Below are 21,372 nucleotides of genomic sequence, written 5' to 3'. Positions count from 1 at the left end.
CCTCCCCTCCACTTCTTTCCCTCTCTGCCCCTCCATTTCCCCCTCTCCCCTCCCCTCCACTTCCCTCCCTCTCTTTCCATGCACTTTTCCCCTTCCTCCTTCTCTCCTCTCCTCTCTTAACTTTCTCCTCTCCTCTTTTCCCTTCCTACCTTCTCCTTCTCTCTCCCCTGTTCTCCCCATTCACTTCCTCTGTCCTTGTAGCTTGATAAGTCAGTTATCAAGTTTCCTATCACCTCCTTCAACATCCTTGCTTTCCTCACTGTGGACCTGTTTGCCAGATGAAAGGTATAGAAGGGAGGCCATTTTAAAATTAATTCAAATCTCTGGATCCAGAAACAGGTGCATTCTTACTCTTTGGGGTCTGGCTTCTATACACTCTCTTGGTAGGGCATGATTCTTTAGTGTGTCAAAGTGCCAAGCAGTGTAAAGAGTAAGTTATGAAGCATAACTAACCAGAGCAAAGATAAAGATGCAACCGATAAATACCATTGTTTTTACACTGTGGGATGTTTCAGGATGTTTTTCTAAGTAGGGCATATGAATATAATTGCAGCTGATGTCTTTTCCCAGTTTGAAGTTCTTTTCAGTTCTTACACCTCCACGCACTCTTTTCTTTGACCTTCCCACTTTGTATGAAACACAAAGAATTCCAAATTAAGTTCATGATGCATACATATTTTATATTCGTTAATGTCTTTTTACTCTTTAGTCCCTAGTCTATAATTACTTAACATGAATAGACTTGTTGGTGTGGTTGAAATAGCCAGGTTACTTCTAAATGTCTTGACAAGTATATTGTACCTTTCAGGGACTGTTAAAATAGTAGCTTGCTATCAACAATAGGCCTTGCTCCTAAGACTCAAGTTTTGTTTTATTCACACTTCTTCTTTTCGCTTGTCTTTATTGGTTCCTAGAATCATAGGGTTAGAATGTTAACTAAGAAAATCTGTGTCTTATGGCTTCAACTTTAACTTTCAATTTCAAGGAGAATTATGGCTGTGTACGTAGGATTTAGATGAGGAGGTGCGATAGATACTATTGGGGGTTGGGAGAAGGATGCATAAGAGAAGAAAGATAGGAAAGAAATGTAGAGCTGGGTTAAGATTTTACTTTGCTTGGAAATGGTTCTTGAAGAGTCATGTCTTGTAAGCATTTGCATATTTTCTAAAACAAATTGTCATTTTCAAAAATTTAAAATCTGCACCTTAATTTTACTCTGAAAAGAAATAAAATCTGAGGTGTGAATGAATAACATTTTGCTATTCTAAGAACTGAGAAAATGTGATATTTAGCTGTGGCTAGTGCTTTTCACTGTACCCTTGCTATTAGAAGTCAAGTCCTTGGCACCTTAAGCTCCATACACCGTTGTTTTAGATGAACTGTGAAACATGTAGATTTGACCTGCTTATTATGAAGACAAGTGTCAGTAGTGTCAGAATAGTTGTTCTTTCTTTTCTTGAAGTGCCTGTTTGCTGCATTTTAAATGATGTTGATTTTAACTGATTAAGTGGTGTTTTATGACATCTTTTGTCCAGGGCTCTGAGTGTTACCTCAGAGTTCCGTATGTGGCAAATATCATATTGGCTATGAAAGCATTTGCCTTCCCGGTAGTTTCAAACCCTTTCTGCAGCAGTCTTTAAATTAAGTTCTTTTATTGTATTTCGTGTGTATGCGTATGTGTATGCATGCATGCCTCATCTCTCTCTTTGTCTCTGTCTCTGTGTGTGGGTGTGCACACGCACGTGCACATGCATTTGTGCATGCATGTATGTGTTGTGGTTGTGTAGGTGTTCACTAAGGAGAGAGGATGGCCTTGAATATTGTTGTTCATGTATAGTCCACCTTGGTTTCTGAGACAGCATTTCTAACCTCGTTGAAGTTGCCAAGTGAGCCTGACCAGCCACTGGGCCTCATGGATCTGCCTCTTCACTTCCTCACTCAGGAAAGTGTGAGCCACAATGCCTAGCTTTATTTTAGGAGAGTTATTTGAGATTTCACTCAAGTGCTCATACTTGCAAGGAAAGCATGTACTTTATTCCCAGTTCTGTCCTTGGGTCTCCTAATATTATCTTTACTATCTGTCCCTACTAGTATGGCCCTCACGGTTTGCCATTGCCTTCATTTTGTCCCCAGCCTCAAACCCCAGTTCTGTCTAGCCAGGATCCAGGGCATCGTGCCCATCTCCTTGGGATTTCTACCGTGGCTTTCCAGCCTTGAAGATTAACTATGGCAAACTGATGAGGATGCTCAGCCACCGCTCACTGCCTTCCTCGTTAGCCACACTCGTGCCATCCCCTTTCTCTACCATGCTCTTTACTGAACTGCATATATATGCAAACTAAAAATAAAGAGAAGTGAGTATATTTAAAAAGGATTATATTCTAGCTTACCCATAAAATGTTTAGCTTTTATACTTATCATCTTATTCTTTTCCTCTTAAAAATATTACTTGATGGCACTTACATTTTATAAAGAGTCAAAATCCATTTAAAATGTAAATATGAAAACCTAAAGTTGAACTTTCATGAATATGTCTTCATAATAAACTTTATGAGCCAACTGCCATGATTGCTTACAGTGATGGACTGACTAATACATTAAGTAGATACCATTCATGTCCAGAATTTCCTTGTTAACTTTCTGGTTTGTTGATGAAACCATTGTTGAATGTGAGGTATTGAAATCTCCTGGTGATAATATATTACTGTTTCCTTCTTTTCCTTCTGTCAAAGAATATTTGTTTTATATATTTACATGCCCCACAAATACGTATATTTACAACTGTGATATATTCTTCATGATTTGTCCCTTTATCATTAAGCAATGACTTTCTTTGTCTCTGGTGATCACTGTTTTCTAAAAGTCTGCCTTATGTTTATCAGTGCCTTTGCTTTCTTAAGAGTGCTGTCTCGTTGAATATATTCTTACATATTTTAGTCTGTTTTCATATATCTTCAAAGATAAAACCTATCATCTATAGGCAGCATACATTATTATTTTTAAATCAGGCTATGTTATTATTATATTCACCTCTAGCCATAACTAGATATTGACTACATCTAGCCTTTTTGTGTCTTTGATTGGATTGTTGCATCTATTTACACTTAGTATTCTTATTGACAGGTAGACAATGGCTGTTTTAGTACCTGTTTTCTAGCTGGTAGTGTCTCCTTTTTTTTTAATCTTTTCTTTATGATTTGGAGAATTTCTGTAGTGGTAAGTTTTGGTTATATGAATTCTTTCTTCAGTATCTACTGTAAGTTTTAGGAATTTTTGCTAAATAAGTAGACTTTTAATTCCCGTGCCCTATGAACAAATGCACATATTCACTATCTGAGATAATATACATATTAATTTGATTCACCACCACGGTTACAATTTAGTTATCTATATATACCTTTGCTGGCTAGTTTCATGTCAACTTGGCAAAGTCTAGCATCATTTTGAAACAGGGAACCTCAACTAAGAAATTGCCCCCCCCCACTAAGATTGCCCTTCAGTCAAGCCTCTGATGCCTTGTCTTTATTGATATTGGATATGGGAGGGCTCAGCCCACTGTGGGTGGTGCCATATATTAGATGAGTTGGTAGTCCTGGATGCTACAAAAAAGCAGGGTGAGCAATCCATGAATGGCAAACCAGTATGCAGCACTCCTCCATGGCTGCTGTATCAGCTCCTTCCTCTAGATCTTTGGCCCTGATCAGTTACTGTACTGACTGCACTCAGTGATGGACTGTGATGTGGAAGTAAGCCTCATCAAGTATGGATGGAAAGACTCATCAAATAGAAGCATACTCAAGGAACCACTCAAGTAAGATTCAGAGGATCTGTTGGATAAGTTATTCATCCTCACCAATGAATAATTGTGATGTTTTTCATGCATTTTTATACCCACATCATCAACAAACTCACTAGATTATGTGTCTAAGATAATAAAAAACCAAATCTGGCTGCTAAACTAGCCCCGTAGAGTAAGACAATCCCCAAGCCTTATTACTCCCTTAATAATGTTGTAACTCGAGCTCAACTTTGTCTTTGCATTTTACAGTTTCTTACAATGTGGATATTAAGCATTAATTTCTATTTTCCAATGCAGTTTGCTGTGGTTCAGCAGTGCAATACTTCATAGGGCTTGATGCAAAGAACTGAGAAAGTATAAATAGACCAAACAACAGCTTTTCTGTTAAGTGTGAGGTTCCTTTCTATCTTAGGGCTTTGGGGGTTGGGGGGTAGTTTGCTTAAGAGCCAAAATGTTTACAGCAGGGGTGACTTGCACCCAGAAGGAACTGACCTAAAAACTAGCATCAGCCATTCTACAGTCACGAACACGAATAGGAAGGTGTTTTTGTTGTTTTTTGTTTTTTGGTTGTTTGTTTGTTTTTGTCTGAAGGTGTGTGGAAATCTTTGCATGCAGAAAGGGTGTGTCTTTATTGGGCACTTCATATGCACATTTTATTTATTTTTTTTAAGAATGTATAAAATCTGTAATATGCCTTGAAGAAGAACATTAATGGGTTCTATCACACCTGGTAAATAAGTGATTGACTTGCACGGTGACCACCTTCCCAGAACTGTAATAAGAGATTGGGGTGAATTGAGTCATGTGTTGGATGATTTACATGGATGTAGCAAGTGTAATGTGAAGTGAATGAAGATGATGTCCACATTATAGATCACATATACTCAGGGGACTTTTGTGCCATGAAACAGTTAGCATCATGTTGACAGAACTTTAATGAGGAGAGTGGAATTATCCATGTTGGTTAGTTTTAGTTGTATCTTTCTAATATTTTTTGAAGAAGTAGGGGACAAAGTTTGCCATGAGTTAGTATTCTGATTTCTTATTGTTCTTTCTGTATCATAGATATTTTCCCCCATGATTGGAAAAGGCTAAGTGGTTTTGGAGTGACCATAAGGCACGATGGGACAGCTCTTGACTTGCATGCTGGAGGCCTGATTTCGCTCCTTAGCTTTGGAAGAAAATGGTCAATTTAAAAATCTTAAAGTAGAAATAAGTTAATATTTGAAGTTTTCAGTTAGGTAAAACAAAGTTCCTAATTAATATTTGAATGCCTACTTAATTAACAACCATCTGTTTTTCTAAGGGGAAATTCTACCTGTTCATTGAGTATCTTTAAGCTCCCAAATCTCTACTTAAAATTGATGAATATTTATTGACTAGTTTGGATAGGATTAGAGTTATCCACATTTGTTAATTTTCCTGTAGTTCTCTAATATTTTTATATTTGTACATACGTTAAAATTTTACTGTGTATCGGTATATATGTGTATAAATTAGTTTGTTAATTTTTGTTTTTTAAAATAAAGGTTATGTAGATGCACTACATAAAAAATTGGGGAATGACAGAAAGAAAAAAGTGATAACACATTACCCAAAACTTTTTTTGTTGTTTTCTTTTTTTCCTTTTGTATTAAATATTTTTTATTTTTACATATACATTTGTATTATTTTTATGTTTGTAATTTGTTTCACTTTTTTAATTAATTTATTCATATTACATCTAAATGGTTATTCCATCCCTTGTATCCTCCCATTCCTCCCTCCCTCCCATTTTCCCCTTATTCCCCTCCCCTATGACTGTGACTGAGGGGGACCTCCTCCCCCTGTATATGCTCATAGGGTATCAAGTCTCTTCTCGGTAATCTGCTATCCTTCCTCTGAGTGCCACCAGGCCTCCACATCAAGGGAACATGGTCAAATATGGGGCACCAGAGTTCGATTATTACACATATGTACAATAAACTACCTACAGAAAGAAGAACCATGAAACATCAGGAGTTATATAAATGTTACATTTATAGTGTTTTGGCTATTTGTACTTGATAGCCTTGAAGGGAATATCCTTCTTCTCCTGGTGAGTCTAAAATTCTGAATGTAAATCAATATCTATCATATCTAATCATTATCAATTTAAAATGTCTATCTAGACCTAAAAATATCTTATTCCCTAAACAACTAAGTTTAATTGTAAAACTAAACTATCTAGTCTTCAACCCCATCAGAGACTTGAGAAGGAATAAATTAATTACCTGAGTATACAAGGGGTGCAAGTTAGCAGCTTCCTAAATGAGAAGGTGACAAAGACAGTTTGCTACCTGAGCAGTCATACAAATTTTTCTATAACATTGGAGTATCATCTTCAGCCTTCTCACCCAATATATCTTGACAGACATATTTGTGAGGCAGGTACTATTAAGATTTTGCTTACCCTGTTTTGGCCAATTTTGGCCATCGACTCTACCTGCATACAAGCTTGCCCATTTTTAGACAGAATTCTGTCTGTGGTAGAAATGAGAACATTTTTCCCAGTGGCTGTTTTGCTACATTTGAAACCATCTCCATAAGGAGGTTCTTTGATGCTCATCATCCTCTTTGAGGTATGCCGGGTGTTGCCAGGAGTTAATCTGTCTCATTGTCAATGAATCTTTAAAATAATAAAAATATTTTAAAATGCCATATTCTGTATGTCTCTGAGATTTTTGAAGACCTTATCTAACTCTTTTACCTCAGCTTTCTATAGAATCATAGCTATCTGTTGCACCTGAGATGTATATTCTTGTGATAAAAATAGGCTAGTAATTGATATGACCATGATTCAAATAACTAACAATTAACTTGTATAACTTACGTATCCTAAATAGCCTGCAATAGTACTTTCCAAGTATTGGAAGTAAACCTTGTTATGTAATTGAGTTGCATGGGTACAATACCTCATATTAGAGTAGGAATATATATAATGTGTGTGAAGAATAATCTTAAATTTGAATTCTATACCACTGTATCTAAAATTAAACTTATTTCACATCAGTATACAACATTCTGTACCAGTACATTAAAAATAACCTTGTGAGTAATAATTAAGGCATTAAGTTGAAGAGTAGAGAGATCTACTTTTTGTTATATCTTCCCTGTATGTTTCTATATTCACCTTCTTTCTATTCCACCCCTATCTCCAAACCTAAGAATGGAAGATAAAGGAAAAGAGAGATATCACTGCTTCCAAATGAATTTTCCTTTAGTCATTTGCTCTTTTTTATCTTTTATCTAAATTTGGTTTTGATTGATAAGTTAATAATAGCATAATTGACTGTATATCATAGCTTAATTACATAATGCCCTTTAATCTATTATGAAAACTTTTTTTAAAAAGTAGATATCTTGATAATATTTTTATTCTTGATGCATTAGTTTTATTCTATATACTTTATTATGGATGTCAGAGGCAGTTAGAGATTGTGATGATTTAGCAAAGTGGGTTCTCTTTACTAGCTCCAGGGAGTTGGCTAGGTTTCTAGTACCAGGCATGGCTTTCCTCTTGTTTAAGAGGCCATAAATCCAATTACAGAACTGTTGGTTGTTACCAAGATATGGATGCCATTATTGCACTTTCTGAGTTATTATTGTGATATTTTAGTCATTGTTGTAGTTCATAGGCATCGCGGATGGGCAGGGCTATTGGTTACCACCTTCCCTTGGAGGCTGGTGTGGCCCCTTTTGGCATTATGAAAGCAGGCCTTTGGCCCAGGTAACCAAAGTAAAGAAATAGATGATCCTAAAACAACAATCAGAAACGAACAGGAAAACATCACAACAGACATCAAAGAAATCCAGAACATTCTAAAGGAATGATTTTTTCAAGTGGATTGTTGAAATGAATTAAGTACCTATCGTGGTTATTTTATGCCGATCATGTGATCCACATGGTGACCAAAGCATCTTCTTCACAACTTGCATACTTCCTGCACCCACAGTAAAGTGCCTGCTGGGGTTCACCGCTCTCCTACTATGTTCTAACAGCTTCCCACTACCCATTTGAGTGAAGACTCTGTGGTGTGCTCAGCCGACTTCTCTGTTTCTATGCCTGGCCCTTTCCCTCATGTCTCTGCTTACTCCCACTTTCTTTTCTAGTGCTGTGATTGTCCTTGGGGATTTTATGGAACACTTCTTCTCCTCCCCTCTTCTGATTTTAATCTGTGTGATGTAAATAGGTATTTGCTCCTCTGTATGATTAGAATGCAGAAAGAACAAATCATCTATGGAACGCCTCTAGGAAAGCGTATCCCAGAGGAGTACATTCCTCCCGTCTTTTCCATTTTAGCACATACTGGCAGAAACAGAACAAAGAGAGCAGACGGCTGAACCTCAGAAGCCAGAGGGCTCACAGGAAACCTTCTAAAAGCAGAAGGGCTTTGAGGGCTGTGGACATTTGGCATTTCCTCCAGCCCTTTGTAAAACTTGGCACTTCTGATTTGGAGTGATGGGTGTTCTCAGGCATCAGGGGACGTTCCTTTGGAAGTGAGTCGGTGATAAGGATGCATCTGCACCTGACTTTAGCATGTGACTCTGTGATTCTGTGAGATTACCAGTCTGTGGCTCTTTCCATCTCCCACAATTCAGTGCATCTGCATTTGACCCTGATCCTGTGGGACTACAGGTGTGCATCCCTCTCCTTCTCCCACAGTTCAGTTTCCTATGCTTAGGAATCATGGCTGGGGTGCTCTGGAGCTATAGCTGAGACTCTGTCAGGTCTATATGGAGGGAAAATGGCATGCTTTAAGGACAGAGACATGCCATACTTTAGTGTGCTCAGAGCATAATCATTAGTTACTGAATAACTCAATTGAATGTGTATTGCATTATGCTATGGGGCAAAATTACAAATGTGCTAGACTTACAAAGGCTATAACAACAGGCTCTTGGATATTGTATCTTGTTTCATTGTCATTTTTTTCCCCTAGAAAGTATGAGAAAAAAGAAATTATTTTTGCTCTTTCTAATCTGAATGGGGAATTAATGTTGCAAAAGTTATTGAAAATATTTGTTATAATGACATAGTAGCTACTCCAATGAGTGGTATTTGTTTCCCCTACTCCAGGTTTCTGTCAGGAACTGAAATCTGGGGGTGTTACTCATGACGAAAATGTGCTGTGCAATGTTCTGTACATATAGTGAGGTTTATGCTTTAGATTATATAGATCAATACTATCTACCCAACTGAAGAACACTAGTGGGTGTGGTAGAAATGGTTGTCTTCTCCTGCTTTCCAGGGAAAGGTGATGTGTTTGGAGACATCTTCTGGAAGGAAACTACCCTTGCTCATGCGTGTGCCAATGTCCGGGCCCTGACTTACTGTGACCTGCACATCATCAAGCGAGAAGCCCTGCTCAAGGTCCTTGACTTCTACACAGCGTTTGCAAACTCATTTTCAAGGAACCTCACCCTCACTTGCAATCTAAGGAAGCGGGTATGTTGCATCTTCTTTCTCTTATGAGTCTTGGCTGGTGGCAGGGTGGGGGCGGTGGGGGCGGAGGGCAGCGAGGGCGCGAGCAGGCTATGTTCTATCAGCCCAGGATGGAAAGTACTTCATTTTGAAGTGGTACATTCTCATCTGCATAACATGATGCAATTTTCTTTCCATTCGTTTACGTTGTTTACTTTTAAAGGGAGAAGACACTCTGATTATCTCAGCGAATATTTGAGTTTTTATCATTTAAGACGCAAACTGAAAAACAGACTTGGGCAGAAGCAAATGGGCCTGGAAATTGTGCTATAGAATGGTGATATTATTAGTATCAGGATGTTCTAGGTCCAAGAACCCAACAGTTGTTCAGCCCCAGAGGCTGGATGTCTCTGGTGGTCTTCAACATGTGGCAGGACCCCCAAAAGGGAAACTCTAATGCCAGTGAAGCAATGAACTTGCTAGAGAGAGCACGTAAGGCCAAGCAGGCAAAGAGCTGGTGCCTCTTTCTTCCATGTCCTTTATATAGGCTCCCACCAGAAGGTGTGGCCCAGATTTAAGCTGGGTCATCCCACTTCAAAAAATTCAATCAAGAAAAATTCCTCATAGGTGTACTCAGTCCTTTGGAATTTAGTTAATTGCAGATGTAGTTGAGTTGGCAACCAAACATAGTTTTCACGTGTGGTTAGCTCCTGGAGTCTGTGGCTGTGCTCTAAAGTGGATATCAGCATGTTTCTTTGTATTGTACGGATGTCGTGAATGTGAGAATGTCAATCAAGATGGCTGCCTATTTTCTAGTCCCACTGCTCTTTTCTTCTAGTCTCATAATCAATTCACAAAGCTTCGTTTTCACCAATTCTTTCAAGAATACCATCAGAAGAATGAATTAGCCACACTGACATACCCTGTAAATAGATACAGGATTCCTTTACTGTGGTCCTGCTACAAATTTGATCTTCATTACCATTTGTTTCTCTATTGATGAGTGGAACATAAAGTTGATATGCATAAATAAACCTTCTATCTCTGATTTATAGGTCAATGGGCATTGGCTAAGACTCTTTTATGGCCAAGAATGAATTACACATTTGGATAACTGCACTTAAGGAACCTTCACATAAAATGATTGCCTGTCTGCCGTGAAGTATTTTGGAATAACGATCCTTCCTTTCTACTAGCCACTTAAATCAAACCTTTCTTGTAGTTAACATGAAGGCAAACAAGCCAGTCAAGAGAGAAATTAATGTCCACACTGTGGCAATGCAAAAACAAACAGAACTAAATCAGCATGCTTCTTGCTCAGGGTCCAAGAAATGGCTGGCTTGGCAGGAATGGGAATCCTACTGAGTTTTCAAACATTTGATCCACAGTAGAGTGATGTTTCAGTTCATGTGTTTGTTAACAAATTGTCACTGACTATCCAGAATGTTTAGGACAAGTAAATAGCTGTAGAAAGCAGAGATGAACCGCAGACTCCCTGTGTTCTACAAGCTTCAAGTGCATACTGTGGCAACTACCAGCCAGTGATGGAGGAGGGAGAGGGGCCCAGACACGAAACAAATATAAAATGTTCTTACCGCCTGACGCTAGGGAACTCATAGTTCTTGGGTTCTTACTCTGCCTTCTGCTGTGAGGTCCCCATCCACAAACAGCCATTTGAAGCTCTTCTATTCAGAATAACTCAAAATGAATCAGAATTGTAATTTTCCCTATTCTGTCATGTGATCTAAGCCCTTATTTATCATCATTACATTTTACTGAACACATACTGTCACTGTACTCTTAAAATTGTATTGTTTACATCAGATATCACTTGATATTTATAATGTTTTGTGACATAAAATGTGGAGTTATTTCTTCCTCTAACCATGTGAAGAAATCAGGACCAGGTAAATAATCAATTGTCCTAGTTAGGGTTTCCATTGCTATGATGAAACATCATGACCAAAAGTGAGTTGAGGAGGAAAGAGTTGATTTCACTTACACTTCCACATCAAAATCCATAACTGACAGAAGTCAGGACAGGAACTCAAGCAGGACAATGACCTGTTGGCAAAAGCTGATGCTGAGGCCATGGAGGGATGTGGTTACTGGCTTGCTCATCCTACTTTCCTATAGAACCCAGGACCACCAGCCCAGGGATGGATCCACCTACAGTGGACTGGCCCTCCCCCATAAATTATTAATTAAGAAAATGTCCTACATCTAGAGTTTATGGAGGTATTTTTTTCAGTTGAGGATTCCTCATTTCAGATAACAGCTTGTGTCAAGTCGACATAAAACTAGTCAGCACACCAATCGATATGAATGTAAGGCAAAGTCTCAAGAAGGAGTAATCCAAACAGATCACAAATAGAATATGTATTTCCTCAAAAGAAGTTAATAATAACGCTCTGCTTCCTCTTTTTCTTTTGTGCAAGTGTTTGTACAGGTACAACACACACACACACACACACACACACACACACACACACACACACAGAGAGAGAGAGAGAGAAGACACATTTTGTTTGGTATTAGAGCTGACAGTCTATATAACTGTGACTCTCCCAGTTTTAAAAAAAATTGAGCTACAGACCGAGAACTCTTGTTTGTTTTTAGTTTTGTTATCAGGATCTAGGGACCACATGCTGGTGTCTACAGGTACTTGAAATGGGCTGTGACAGCAAGTGCTTTTTCCCTTCCAAGTTTGTTATACATTGTATTGCTTTTTCATTTGTTTTCATAATCCCATCTCTCTGTTCTTAATGGATAATTTAGTAACTTGGCAAATTAGAACAGGAAGCGTTGCCAGTCTCCGCCACTTCATTCTCAGCCAAACAAAATGTGAAAGAGAACTGTGAAAGAGTATCTTCCAATGATTAGTAGTGTGAACTACCATTTAAACAGCCTATTTTATATGAGTGGGCATAATGTATTTAATATATGATAATATTGTTAATGTAAGCGTCCCACAAACAAGGCAGACTATCCATTTATACTACAAGACCATGAAAGTTCTGAGAGTGGGATTTACACCTGACAAATAATTTGTGTGGATCAAAGTCTGGATTCAAACCATTCTTTGACTTTATAGACTTCTCACAATAGCTGCCAGGCTTTTCCATAGACATCTCTCACAGACACGTGGCCCATAATTTGAAGGATGTCCCATCTGGTCATTTACTTAATTGCCCATTGATTTACTAATTGAAAAAATAAGATTGTTCTTGCTGTTATTAGATTGTGTTGAACAGTTGTCACTCTCTTCAATAAGTAAGACTATGTTCTTCGTGAGCTATGGATCTCATAGTGACCATAGCCAACTGGGGGATCAGTGCTTGAACCTAAGTTCTCAGCCATAGTAGAGTGCACGTCTGGCCAGTGTATAAATGATGTTGTAGAGTGTATGATTTTCAGTGGCTATACTAGAGAGAAACTAGGTGATTCTTTGGCTGTTTGTCCTCATCTTCTTCTATATAAATGAGACTCCCCTTAGTAGAATTTAAGTCTTAAACTCTTCTATTTAAAAAGTTCTTATTAAAAAAAAGATGTTCTGCAAATTTTATCCAATAATTAGAGCTGGGGTTTTAACTTTTTTTGTTGTTTTGTTTTTTTGAAACAGGGTTTTTCCGTGTAGCCTTGGCTGTCCTGGACTCATTTAGTAGACCAGGCTGGCCTCAAATTTACAGAGATCTGCCTGCCTCTGCCTCCCAAGTGCTGGGATTAAAGGTGTGCACCACTGCATCTGGCTTGGATTAGCAAACCTTTTGAATCAAGGAACACACAGCAGAAACTTTAGGGTTTGTTTGCCATACTCAACTACTCAACTTCACCCTTGTAATGCTAGAGTGACTTCCTACACTAGTCAACCATAACAGAATATAGCCAGGAACTTCAATATGCTTTTTATAATACTCTTATCAAATACCAGAAATATAAACATGGTAAAATAATTGTAATTTTACCCATGGGAAGGTGGAGGTTCTGAGACTAAAGTATATTATTCCAAATACTGACTGGATTAAATAAGAATTTTTCAGCCTGGTGATTTGGAAGCCTCAATTGAGTGTCTGGTCCATTTGGTTTCCTGGTGAGAACTCTCTTTGGACTTGGCAGATGATTGCTTTCTCCCTGGTGGAAGAGGCAAGAATCAACTCTCTGCCTTTCTTCCCTTAAAGGGCCACTAGTGTAAACAGGCTAATAAACTGACACAACTGTGTTTCTAGAAACCATCTCCAGATGGGACTGGCTACACATGGGTGTTATGTGTCAGCCCTTAGATGCAGAGGACTGGGAATTTGGATGGATATGGCATCTACACAAGTAGAACTCTTTCTACCTTTAACAGAAATCACATCTCCCTTATTTGACACCTCACCAGAGGGCCACCATAAAACAGTGGCTATCTTATAAATAAGAGTGGCTATGGAGCCAGGCAGAGAGCATTCAGGAGCAGGGATAGATGGGCAGCTGTTGTCAGGACTGGTGAGTTCACACAGAAGGTCAAAGTTCCTGCTTCTCACTCAGTTGGAAACTGCTTCATTGAGTGCCAGGCCAGTCTTCCTGGAATGCGCATGTGTGCATGCTTGCTTGCGCGCGCGCGCACACACACACACACACACACACACACACACACACACACACTTTATTTTTCATGCAACAAACTATATATAATATGTGTGTGTAAAATCAAATTACTCTAGTAAATAATAAGAAATTAATAATAAAGCAAATTCATTTGATTAGTTCTAAAAGTTCTACACAAACAAATGAATCAATCAAAAAAGCAAAGTGTGTTTGTTTACTTTTGATCCAACAGGTTGTGACCTAAATGGAATAAATTAATGAACTTTGGTATCATGGTATTGGAAGCCTGAGAGTTTTACTTGTAACCTGTAAACTTTGATAATAAAATCTTGTATTTTATTTATTTGGGGATAGGTTCCATCTCATGAAGTGAGCCTTAAATCCAATCAGATATTGGTTGACTACTCCCACAATATTTATGCCTAACACATAGATATTACATAGATATTTTCGGATTTTGTCATGCATCTTTAAGAAATTCCAAAATATTGTTTTGATTTTTGTTATTATAACTATATATTTAAAGCAAGTGTTCTGACAAGTAAGCCTCTTGTGCAAAAGTCAGAGAGTGTAAACTGAGTTGCACAAAGGGCCCTGGTTGGTATGCTGTTCTGTGATGAGAGCACGGTTTCCCGGTTTGTTGTGAGTTTAGACAGGATTTGCAAAGGCATCAAATGAGTTTATTTATGTATTTATCTGTTTAACCAATTCAAGATGCTAGTTCTGGTGATGATGCAAGAATGAGTGCACTAGTTCAGTACCACCTGCAGGTGTGAGTCAAAGTAGATAATTGGCTCACTCAGTGTGGGTGGTAGATTCCAAAAGATCCCCACTGGACTCTTAAACTAATTGTACTGATTAGTCTCCTTCGTGGCTATTCAGTAGAGTAAACCATTTCTATTGAAAAAAACAGATCAAACCCAGTAGAAGTCACTGTTGTCCTTTGAAAAAGTTAGTTAAACTGTAAACCTGGGGATTTTGATTTTAGATGATTCTGACCAAGCTGCTTAGTGAGTCCCTTTCTGTGCTTAATGGTTCATTCAAATAATGTGATTGTGTTATTTTGTGGAATTTTGGTATAGGCCAGGCAGAAGATGCCTATCTGAGCCCTCCCCCGGAAACTGTATTCTTGGTGAATTTCCTGGCTGACAACATCTCATGTGTATGTCTTCTGCTCTTGCTGGAGGAATTAGAGAGACGATGCTGGTTACTTTTGCCTAGTGCTCCCAGCCTTGCCCACACACCTCTGGCTTCACCAGGCTTGCTTTGCTAGGCTTGCTTTGCCAGGCTTGCTTTGGATGCTCAGGCTGCAGGAGAGACCATGGCCGTGATTGTAACTCTGTGCTGATCTTGTGACTTCTAGTCAGTCATTCAAACTAAGTGTAGTCTTGAGGACCAGTGGTGCACCATTTATAAAGGTTAATAAGAAACCTGTCTTCTCAAGGTTCCTCAGACCTGTACATACATTGGTAATTTTATTGGAACCTTTTTCTATAAAAAAAAAATTGACAAAGCCCACAAACATTACATTTTATGAGTTTAGGAAAATGAGCCATTTAGAAATTGGTAGGTATATTTGTACATGAGGCTATCAAGAGAATTTCATTTCCTTGGAGCTTAAAATAAATGTTACATTAGCACTTATGGCTACATTAAGCATGGCTGAGATTGTAAATTATTTCGGAATAATTTCTTCACTTTCAAGATAGCAGGAACATATTTCCCCCCAGAGTAACTTCTTAAATAAGAAGAGTGAGAGGCTTTATTTGCTATTTTCTGTACATAGTCTGATGAGACACTTTGTTGAAGTATGTTACAGAAAACATTGGTTGGAACGTGTATTCTGTTCCTACTAGTATCTATGGGGTCACTGAGGGAGAGGTCCAGTGTCTGCTGTCCAGAAGCCCACAGACTAGGGATCATCACAGACTCAGGAAGGTGCTAAGAAAGGCAGCACTCAGGCTTAAAAGGATGTCAAGGGGATGAATCCAGTTTATCTCATGAGTGGACAGGGAGAGTCTAGAAAGGTGATGACAACACAGACTTAGGATTTCATTGCAAAGAAAGGATTATCGGGAATAAACAAACATTTTTGTAGATTACCTATTTTAATTTATTTCATTATGGATGAAAAATAAGACAAGGAAATGAAATGATTCACTCAAGCTTGCTTATCAAGATAAGTGTCAAAGCTTTCACTGGAATGTAAGCTCTTTAAATCTTGCATTCTCAGCATTTCTACTATTAAATGTAGATTAAAAGTCTTGGAGTAAAGGTGGAACCCTGAGGAACTTTCCCCTTTCCACAATAACACACTCATTGATATTGCCTTTGCTGTATTTTTTAAAAGTGCAACCATTTCTAGAACAGTTAAAGATATTTTTAAAAGCTTTTTGTGGAAGATTATAAAATTTGATGCTTGATTGTACTCAGCCTTAAAAACGAAGACAGTATGAGCTCACGTACGATTCAGTGATGTCAGTGTGTCTCACTGTGCTTCAGAACAAACAGAGAACCCCAAAGGAATGAGCAAGCAAGCAAGCAAAGCAAGCCATATGCCATGGGTAGCACCCATGAGTAGGATTCCAACCTGTGCATGATCCAACATCAAGAGTGGATGTTGGCATCTCTGACACCTGCTTTGCAAAAGGCTTCACATTAGCAGGGGATGTGCCTTTCATATCAACATCATTGCGGAAGTGATGTGGCATATGACAAAATGTTGCATCATCAGTGGCTTTGTACCATGCTCTTCTCTTTGCTATCATGTCAGTACCAGGAACTATCCTGGCTATTACATCATTTGGAATAAATATATAGAATGAGAAGTTCTTATTGGACAGGAAACATTGTTTATTAACCTTTACATTAGAATTTATGCTGGGTGGTGGTGGCGCACATCTTTAATCCCAACACTCAGGAGGCAGAGGCAAGAAGATTGCTGTGAGTTCAAGGCCAGCCTGGTCTACAAAGTGAGTCCAGGACAGCCAAGGCTACCCAGAGAAACCCTGTCTTGAAAATCAAACAAAAAAGTTATGAAAATATAGACAAATTTATCACCAAAGATGACAATTACAAGCACTAAAAATAATAAGAGGAAGGAAGAATTATGTTTCTGTAGAAATGAAAAAGCCTTGAAACTTGCTCAGCTGGTGGCAGCAAAGCATATAGAGTTGGGTGGAGAATGGCTTTTGTTGGGAGCTAAGACCAAAATTACCATCCAGCCAATTCCAAAAAACTCAAAGGAAAATACTGTGAAGTAAATAATGATAAAAAAAAAGACTAACTTACATTAACTAAAGTTAATGGCTGCATCCTGTTTAACTTCCTTGTGGCAATTATATTTATAGATACAAACTCCTTTATGGCTCTAGGTCAGTGGTTCTCAACCTTTCTCATGATTTGAACTTTTAATATAGTTTCTCATGTTGTGATACCCCCAACCACACAATTATTTTGTTCCTACTTCATAACTATAATATTGCTACTATTATAAGTTGTAATGTAAATATCTGATATATAGGCTATCTGACAAGCAACCCGCAAAGGGGTCATGACACGCAGGTTAGGAATTGTTGCACTAGATCAAGACTCATTCGTCACACTTTTTAACTCCATAGCTTAGCTGAATTTGTTAGCTATCATCAAAATTCTAAACTAAGTTATACTAGAGAAAATGTGCCTAATATTTCTATAATTGTTCTAAAATGGAGTCCACTGGACACCAATAGAAATGATGCCAAACTGGCACTATCCTTCAGTTGTATCCTTGAATGACTGAGAGTGATTGCAAGTTGAGGTTCCCCTGTACTGTGTACTCTATAGCACTTAGTTCAGGGCTCATTTGGAATCTGGGGTCAATGTTAATTTAGTTGCTCACATTTATATATGTCTCATATAAGTCCAGTATTCGGAGTATTCGGCTGCTACAACATAAAACTTATCAGTAGCTTAAACTATGAAAATTTATTTATTCAAATTTACGGAGGCTAGAATTACAGAACAAAGGACAGAGGCCATTCCTTTAGGGAACATCATCTCACCTTGGACTCACATGACCTTTCTGCGACTGCTCTGCACAGAAGGAGTGATAGAGGTGATTTTCTGGTATCCACGTCTATACACCTGCTCCTTACACTTAGCAACATTATGGCTTGTGTCAGTTTACTTCATAGAAACTCTACCCAAAGCTCCACACCAGAAGTTATGTTTTCAATAAATGTATTTCAAGAGGATGTCAACAACTGATCCATACTCACTAAAGTTTATTGTTTTAAGTTAAACATGAAAAAATAATTGAACCCAACAGGCACAGCTGAGTGGGACCAAATGGCTCCAGATGTACAGCAACACAACTGTGTTGATTTCATAACTTTTGAGTTGTTTCTGGTCATGCAGTGATTGATGAAGACCCATTGATCATTATTCCTCAGAGGAACACAACTAGCAGACTAGATGCTTAATTGTAAATGAGGGAGGTATTGAATTTGGTTATGTGAGTGGAGACTGGCCATTTGCATGCTTGGGAAACAAAGAACCTGGTATCTGCTCAGTGCTAGAAACTGGAAGTGTCAGAACAGGGAGACCGATGATACAGTCCCAATTTGAGACTAATAGCCTAAAAGCACCCTGCAGTGTGGTTGATGTATTGATGAGTTTACGGGCTTCAGAGCTGGGATTTGAGGTCCCAGGTGGGGTAGCAGCACCGGATGCAGTTGGTCAAGAAGAATGAAGTTTGCACACAGTGGGTAGAGTCTTCATTTCTCACTGTTGTTCTCTCCCGATCTGCAGCCATTGGAAAGCGCTGAGCACATTCAAGGGAGGCTTTTCAAACTCCAGTCACTATCCTGCATGGTAATCATTTTTAGAAATGCTCTCACCCTCATCCAGAACAGTACTCTACTAAATTCTAAGGCATGCAAATCTCAATCCAAGCAAGTTGACAAGCAGGCTAGACTATTACCAGTTGGTTACTTGGTGGTGCATGCTTGTAATTCTAGCACTTCCGAGGCCACGGGAAGGAGAATTGGAAACTCAGGGCTAGCCAGGCTATAAAACACACCCTATTTTCAACCAGAAGAAAAAGAAAGAGGAAAAGAAAGAAAGAACAGGAGGAGGGGAAAATGATGAAGGAAAAATGTAATCACAACAGGAGGATTCCCATTAAGTGACAGAGAAATTCCCTAAAGAGTCATCGGATACAGCTTTGAAAAGCAGAGAGGCAGGTGGAGGGGTGCTTATGGAATCCCCTTAACGCCAGCGCTTTACCCCACAAGGTGCTGTTCTTGAGTCTCCCTCACCAGAAGTTAGTTGGCAGGTTTATGGGGAAGCAAAGTGCCCGCCAGCCCTGCATTTTGTTCTGCCCACAGGAAGAAACAGTAGCTGAGCTCCATGCTTGCACTGGTGTAAGCTTCGAATTCAGTAGCTGCTTTTCTTTCCCAGAATGCATGCTTGTCCTGGTGATTCCAGCATCCCAGAGTCTCTCCTTTGCTTCTGTGAGCATCGAGGTACTTTAGCAGGCTTGTGAATGAAAACATGCTAGAATTGGCTACCAAACCTCCCCGAAGTACTCGCTTGGTGTGCACAGCTTGTGTGCTGTGCAGATTTCAGAAGCTCATGCCAGCATCTCTGGGGAAATGGCATAGGATGTGACAGTGAGAGCTCCAGCTGCAGTGCTTTCTTTCCCTTTCCCACGCTCACATGATGACACCTGAATGGCATCTGACAGCTTCTCTGTTCCACAAACCCATTGATTTTAGCTGATGGAAAAAGACCACTAGGACATTATGTATGCTTACAACAAAAGATAATGTTGCCTCTAGAAAAGTCTGGACTGTGTATTACACAGCACCTATGTCTATTTGTCTCATTGCACCGATTGTGGCAATTTGTTTTCCTGTCTATATTCTGATCTTGCATCCAAACAGTGAACTCCTTCAAGTAGGCATTTTCTATTGCCAAAGGCCAAAATAGCATCTTCTGTATTGTGGAATACATGAGTGGACGAATGAAGCAGGAGCCTGCCATACTCCTGAGCACAGCCTCTACTTCAGCGATAAGAATACACACTGGCCTCTGAAAACGCACATGCGCGCAATGCCCTTGACAACTTTGGCAAAGAGCCTTATGAAACAGAATGATGAGCATGACCACTACTAATAGGTGTTTAATCACAATTAGAGTTAGCTTCCAGCTGCTCCTTCTAATCGTCTGTGCCTACAGATTCTGCACAATCCTGCTGGGCTGGTGCTTTTGGAAGCTTTGGCATTAGGGAATTAGGATCCCCAGGGCTCAGAGCTGGCACTGCGGAGCAGTGCCTGCCTCCAGGGCTTAGGTGCAGAAGGCTCTCAGAAGAGAGTTTTCTCCCAGTTTCCTTCGTGGGAATCTTTGCACAACATTTGAATCTGAGGAGTGTGTACTTATTGCTGTCTTTACCTCAGCTGGTCATCATGATTACAAATTCACTCTGAACTCTGCTTCTGGGATATGATCTATAAAAACAGCCCCCTTTGGGACGATGAAACTTAGGCCTCCCAGTGTACACACCGAGGCATTGCCCTGTTTGTAAGATGTGAGCCGGTCGGGAGAGGTAGACCTGGCCTTGCCTAAATTTTCCACCTCCAAGTTGGCTTTCATTTCAGCAATGGGGATTACAGAGGCAACTTTAGCAACTCTAAAAGTCTGTCATGTGCATTTAGATGAAGCAGAGACCTAATTACGGAGTCTTTTGAGTCCTTAAGCTGTTTCTATTTAGGGCTGTCTCTGTGTTGGTCCACTTCCAGACAGAATGAAGACTTTTCCACATTTAGTTGTGGGACAAAGGTTGACAGATCTTTCACCCTTCAGTATGCCTCCGGAGTAGTTGTTTAAGGACTGATTTTCTCAAATTCCAGAGGAAGGCATGAAGTCATTTACCGTACTTTTCCATTTCTAAAGTTTCTACCATTTCTTTCTTTCTTTCTTTTTTTTTTTTGCTAGTTTTATGTTTTCTTTTTTTTTTATTAATTTATTCTTGTTACCTCTCAATGTTTATCCCATACCTTGTATCCTCCCATTCCTCCCCCCCCCCATTTTCCCATTATTTCCCCTCCCCTATGACTGTTCCTGAGGGGGATTACCTCCCCCTATATATTCTCATAGGGTATCAAGTCTCTTCTTGGCTACTTGCTGTCCTTCCTCTGAGTGCCACCAGGTCTCTCCATCCAGGGGACATGGTCAAATGTGAGGCACCAGAGTACGTGAGAAAGTCGTATCACACTCTCCACTCAACTGTGGAGAATATTCTGACCATTGGCTAGATCTGGAAAGGGGTTTAGAGTTTACCTCCTGTATTGTCCTTGGCTGGTGCCTTAGTTTGAGCGGGACCCATGGGCCCAAATCTTCCTATCATATTGTTCTACTTGTAGATTTCTAGGACCCTCTGTATCCTTTTATTTTGCTATTCTCCCATGTGTCTCTCATTTAGAGTCCCAATAGGATGCCTTCCCCTCTGTCCCAGTTTCCTGGTAAGTGAAGGCTTTCGTGGGACATGCCCCTTGGGCTA

General features: G+C 39.3%; 1 protein-coding gene across 1 annotated transcript in view; it reads left to right on the top strand.

The window, feature by feature from the left end:
- Kcnh5 (potassium voltage-gated channel subfamily H member 5) overlaps nt 1–21,372 on the top strand; it is a 270,367-nt gene that overhangs the window by 201,199 nt on the left and 47,796 nt on the right. The window contains exon 9 of the mRNA XM_051147630.1: nt 9,070–9,266. Within this exon, the coding sequence (XP_051003587.1) occupies nt 9,070–9,266 (197 nt within the window). The remainder of the gene's footprint in view (nt 1–9,069; nt 9,267–21,372) is intronic.

The sequence above is a fragment of the Acomys russatus genome, chromosome 1 (genome assembly GCF_903995435.1).
Source record: "Acomys russatus chromosome 1, mAcoRus1.1, whole genome shotgun sequence".
Lineage (NCBI taxonomy): Eukaryota > Metazoa > Chordata > Mammalia > Rodentia > Muridae > Acomys > Acomys russatus.
This window is presented reverse-complemented; position numbering and strand designations above follow the sequence as displayed.